Below are 6,000 nucleotides of genomic sequence, written 5' to 3'. Positions count from 1 at the left end.
TGATGCTTTGCAGTCAGCAGATTACCCATAACTCAAGGGATGTAGCAAGTTGCTTTCATTAAAAAAAAGAAAAAGAAAAAGAAAAAAAAGTCCATTTCTAACCTACAACTGGAGCAGTGAATCTAGGTTTTTACTGAATAAGGCAGACATTTTCCCAGCAACATAGTAGCCAACCAGGGGAAACCGGGTCATTTGGCATGGGGCCTTGTGTTAGTCTCATTTTCCTCTCACACAAGCTTCAGTTTGTGGGGCTTTCTAAACCTTGACAGTTCTTCATTTGACTATCGCATTCTAGCCAGTTAACCAGCGGCACATTAGTGCAAAATAAAGTGTTCCTTGGACATGCCAAGCAATCTAAATTGCCCTTTCCACTATTTATCAGTGTTCAAGATCAGTCACGTCCCTACTCATGAATAAATAATGCTCTGCTTAACAGTATTTTATAGTGCTTTGGTTTGATGATTTCTCAGAGTAAACATTAATTAAGCCTCAACAACCTTGCCATTATTCCTCAGGGATTACAGATGGTTCAAGTTCAAACAAGAAGTCAGTGACAGGGTCAGGAACAGACCCAAGAGCTCCCAACTTGCAGGCCTGTGTCTTAGCCACTAGACTGTTTCCTTGCCTGTGCAATTTACATACAGTGAGTATAAAACAAAATGCTACCACTAAAAACAGCAAAAATTAAATTCTAAGGCCACACACTGAATTACTTTGCCACTTGTGCTTTGTTGCCAAACAAAGTTACTTACCTAATTTAGTTTTCCATTGTAGAGACTCAGTAGGAGCAAATCAAAATACTGAGTCAAGCATATAATGGGGACAACCTACATCTCTCAAATGCAATTATTCCTTGGCTTAAGCATTTTAGGAATACAGGATTGCTGTACCAAGTCGCACCCAGGGTCTGCCTACCTAGCATCTGACAGTATCAGATGCTTCAGCAGATGGCACAAGAGAACCTGTAGTTTTTAGAATAGTCTATGCCCGTCTTGTAGCAGAAGATCCACTTCCTGCTTTGGCTACTACTTAACTGGCTGCTGTGTTTACAAATAATGCAGGTTAATTTTTTATTATTGCCCAATCCTAAACACGGCTATAGGTAGTGGAATTGGATTCTGCTAGCATAAAATCTTGAGTACCTGACTTCAGTGGAGTAACGGAAATCAGAATCTGGTTCATGGTGAACAAGTCAAAAGGGCATTTGTATTAATTAGCATACTATTTATAATAGAAAAAAAAATCTGAGGACCGGTCTTCATGTAATTATTTGGTATAATAAGCCATCCAGAAGCACTGCATTGCACCTTTTCTTTACACTTACATTACAAAAAAGTTACAAGGGTTTCAAAAGAATAGTTCATCAATCAGCAACAGAACTCACAAAACATGAGTGGCCAGCTTCATTCTGGTTTACATTCCAAAGCATAGTATCTAAAAGACTTGGAAAGAAGTGTCCCAAAACAACAACAAAAACAAAGAAAACGGAGGAGGGGAGAGGAAGGAGGAGCAATTACATCAATTCAGACAGATTAGAGTTTTCAAAACCACACAAAAAGTTTTAGCTTTTCCTTTTATTTGTTTCAAGTTTTGGTGTAGAAAGTATGTGCGGATGCTAATGCAACCTTCCCCCATAAGTGCTCAATCCAGCAACGAACAAAGTTTTGGTGGGTTCAATTTGGTTATAAACATTTCCTTTAAGCGAAGACCTGTAGTGCCGTTGAAACCAAAACTTTGTTACTGTTGGTAAAAAATAAAGCAACTTTTCTTTATAAGGATTTTTTTTCCTTTTAAATAACAACCTGAAACTTTCCCATAATTCCTTTGGTCTTCTCTCACCAAATTCCACGCCTCCTGAAGATAAGCCCTCATTTGGAAGTTCGGCTGAATCGCAGTGAAGCTGCTAAAATTAACAGAGAGCATTGCTGTGGTAGAGTTTCCCCCCTAGTTTCTTGGAGTTTAAGACTGAAAGACATTACTGATGCCTCAATAGAGGCTTCAAAATTGTCTCCACAAGAACAAGAAAAAAAATCCCAATTAAAAGTTCTGTTGAAGGTGCCTGGCAAAAAAATCATCTCCATAAAATGTTTTGCTTCCAGTTTTTTGGATGTGTTTATGTTGAGTTTATTCCCCCCGGAAGGAAACAAAAAAGTATCAGTGTAAAAGCATAGCTGAGCTTTAGGTAGCACCAGGACACCTACACCCAAGTTGTCGTCTTGTTGCTGCTAGGCCTCTTTGATTCACATTCACAGAATCACTTCTTGTGCAAAACAAGCAGTCTAAGGAGAAAGAATGCCCTCAGAGTTCTAATAAAAACTGTAGAAAAGAATCCAAGATAGCCAACACTTTCCCCCTCCCCAGAATTTATCTGCAAAGGGAGGAGGGCATCTGTGCGTAGACAGGATAGGCGAGCCTGACATTTAGGGAATCATTGTGTTGAATGAGGGATGTCTGCTGGTAATGAAGGACTAATTCCTTAAGTGTGCTGTACAGGTTATATGGTTCTGCAAACCCATAGCCCCTTGGAGTGCTGTAGATCACACAGTGTTTAACTTCGCCATCAGCTCTGTAAGGAAAGAAACAGGACAGTTTAACATGACAGTCTAAATGTCAACAGGCAACTACTATAGCAAGGCTGATTTTGTGTCAATAAAATAATGACAAAACGCTAGAAAGAAGTGAAAGGGATGTTATAATAGAGATTCTGTGAGAAGATCTGCTTCTAGGAAGAGCGGTTAGACATTCTTCCAACGTGATCTACATAACAAAGAGGCTTTCACATGGGGCAGTTCTTATCTCAGTACTCCAACCCCCACTGCTTACTTCTCAAACTCTTTCATTCTGAGGACCACTAAGAAATGGCGCTACAGCCCAGACTTTGCTAACAGCTAACTTAGCTCCAGTCCAATTCTACTTTAAAATTGCTTTGTCTAGTTTCTCTCCATGGATTTTTGTCAGCGGTAAGTGGACTGATTCTCAAAACGGCTAAGCTTCTGCAGATCCCACTGATTTCAGATTGCCGAAAAACATCAGGCAATTCTATTTCAGACCTTTTATTTCAACAGTTACTAAACCATGGAGATAGGAAACCCCTCCTTCTCTAGAAGACTCCTGCAATTCCAGGGTTATTTAGTGTGTCTAGCTTCAGAAACCTCTTCTGGGAGATTTAAAAGAAAAGTTCTGTTTCTCTCATCAGTGGTATCAGAAATAAACACAGAAGTGCTAGATATGAGGTCTGACTATGTTACTAGAAGTTGTAACTATTTGATCTTTTGTTATGATTTCTAGGATATTGCTTCTTATATAGCTATACTTAGCCTCTTAAATAACTATTTATGGAGGAGAGAATATTGTTCAAGCTACTTTATTACCTTTTTTAAAAAGTAGGGAAAGAAGAATGTAATTGGATTTAACAAGAGCCTCCGTTTGAGAGCAACCTCACTCTCATCTCACTTGTAGCACTTAGTAACCCTCTGAATCCACAAAACACTTCTGTTTAAGCAACGTCTACTTCTATAAAACCAGCAAAGAACATGAACATTCACAAAATGACAGCATTTTGCTAAATGGGATTTTCAGGAGTTTCCATCTTTGAGTGGAAGGTGGGTGAGCAGCGTAACCAGAAATTAAACACTCCAAGACCTTCACATGACCAGGATTCCTGCTACACCGAGTCCTAAAAATTTGGTTTGAAACCACCTCAAGTCCCACTCCTAAAAGAAGGGATGGAGGAGGTCAGGAGGCAGAAAGGCAGAGTTAGCAGTGGGACTTTATTTGAGGTTAGTGCCTCGGAACAGTTACACAGCAGGAAATCCTCAGACTTAGTGTGACCCAGCCTCCTTTGAATCCCCCATCCTGCTTTTTTCCTCTGTGGGGGAGCTGGTCTTCAAGATGCTCAGTCTCTGTGCCTGGGAGAAGAGAAGTACCATATTTTATATCTCTCTCTATATCTCCAAGAGACATCTGATACACTGGCCCAAGCCTTCCTCCACAAACAAACATCATTCCTTAAGTATGGTTCTCCAAAAGCCATGTGACCTAGGAATGATGTTTCATATGGTGCTTGACTTTAGGGTCTTCCTGTCTCCTTGCCACCAGCTCCCTCCACCTTCTAGCCGGAAGTTTGGTTTTAGGAGGATTTTACTCAAGAGAACTTGCTCACTTAATAAGACAACAGCCAAGTTATTGTCTCTAAAAACTGATGTTTAGATGCCAATTTTCCCAATTTAAACTGTAAAGGCAAAAAGGGTCACGGAGCTTCCAAGAAAGTCGGGTGTGCGTGCGTGTGCATTTTCTCACTCTCTTGAAACAGATGTGGGTGGCATTTCACCAGTACCTTGAAGCTAGCTGAGAATGTTGGGCTATGTTTGGTAGTCGGCAAACACAGCACAGGTTCCCAAGTCAGTTTGTTATCTAAAGTTATAGTAATCAAATCCCCAACTTGGAATTTACTGAAGCACCACGATTATTCCACAAGCCTGGGAACTATTTGCCAGAAAGATCAGATATTAGATAATCCCCATGGTGGAACTTTTATAATCCAAATCACAAGTAAAAGCAGGTTACATTTATGTCACAAAATAGCACTGAAATGGCATATACTGATCAACAGAAAGAATATGCTTTTCTGAAGTGCTATCATTATCTTAAAACATAGCAGCGATGTGGATCTGGAGTTGGCATGTCTACAAATCAGAACAAATCTCAGTGTGTGCCACTTGGAACATTTCAGCACCCAAACTTTGCTAATGTTCCTCATCAGAGAGTGATGTGAATACCTGGCCACAGATTATTATGAAGTTTTTTTACTGGAATGCTGCAGAACTATAGCCTAATGATTACATGACTGAAGATCATAAGGACCACAATACCTGTGCCTCCAAACTAACAGCTTTCTGCAACAAAAAGTTGTACCATTGTAACCTAGATATATCCACTGTATATTGCACTCATTTGAATGTGTGAATTTTAAAGTGGCTTGAATTTTCTAAAGTAATTCAAATGGCAGAGATACTCGAGATTGTCAATCTAGAGGTTTCTGAGTAAGTTAAACTATAACGAGAACAGACTTACACCACAGAACAAGCATAACATCCTTTCTTGCTACTCTCTCGAATTAAAAACGCTCCATCAGGTTTCCCACGGAGCAAATCTTCTGCTTGGATACGGTTGAGATCCCCAACAAACCAAGTTTTCTCATCATAATGTGGCAGATTTTCATCTTCTTCGTTCACAAAGTAGGTACTAGAGAAAGAGGAGATGGAACTTGTTAGCTCCATCACCCATTCGCAAAAGGAATCAGTTATAAAGAGGAGGATTTATTCTGCAGAAAGCATTCTAAAGGAAGATAAAATGCAAATAAAAAAAAGTACATCTGGAAGAGGCAGTTCAAACTGGAAGACCAGCCTGCTAACAGTCACTTAATGTGAACCAAGAAGCCTTATTCAAAAGGTAGCAACATGCACATTACCTGAAAACAGATGCTGGTTCACAGGACAAAAAAAAAAAAAACCCAACAAACTTTCCCTTAGGAAAAAACTCCAATCCTTTATAAAAAAACTGGCATTTCATATTACTGAGATCCTCAGTGGGAAAACCGGAGCTCTGCCACTTATCAGAGAGATTAAATGTACAAGAGCACTTACTCATCAATATTTTCATTTTTGATTCCCAGCCAGTCGTTTATTCGCTTCTGTCTCACTCCTTTGTGATTGAGCCATCTGTCAGGATGAGAAAAGAGAGAGCATTAGTATGTTTCCTAGTTGTTTGCTACAGACCAAACAGAAGAGAAGCTTAGACATAGATCCCATAAAGAGAGAGAGAGAGAGAGAGAATCTAGAGACTGAGCTTACCCACCTGCAGTAAAGCCCATGTGAAAGACACAGAGACCCCAGGCAACATTACACAGTACACCCTTATATAGTCTCCTTAGAATGATCTCTTTATTGGGGAGGGAGCAGCAGAGGAGGTATGACCTCCATATCCTGCAGGTCGAATGTC

At 39.9% G+C, this 6,000-nt stretch overlaps 1 protein-coding gene across 2 annotated transcripts in view; it reads right to left on the bottom strand.

Moving 5' to 3' along the window:
* Positions 1-1,257: 1,257 nt before the first annotated feature.
* The window catches only part of LOC119859766 (phosphatidylinositol 3-kinase regulatory subunit gamma), a 341,485-nt gene continuing 336,742 nt past the window's right edge, over positions 1,258-6,000 (bottom strand). For both annotated transcript variants that reach the window (XM_043520241.1, XM_038412338.2), the window contains 3 exons: positions 5,646-5,720; positions 5,074-5,244; positions 1,258-2,566 (listed from right to left, as the gene is read on the bottom strand). In XM_043520241.1, the coding sequence (XP_043376176.1) occupies positions 2,365-2,566; positions 5,074-5,244; positions 5,646-5,720 (448 nt within the window). In that variant the 3' untranslated portion in view covers positions 1,258-2,364. The remainder of the gene's footprint in view (positions 2,567-5,073; positions 5,245-5,645; positions 5,721-6,000) is intronic.

Source organism: Dermochelys coriacea, chromosome 8 (assembly GCF_009764565.3).
Source record: "Dermochelys coriacea isolate rDerCor1 chromosome 8, rDerCor1.pri.v4, whole genome shotgun sequence".
NCBI lineage: Eukaryota > Metazoa > Chordata > Testudines > Dermochelyidae > Dermochelys > Dermochelys coriacea.
Note: the sequence above shows the minus strand (reverse complement) of the source record. Positions and strands in the feature narration are given on the sequence as shown.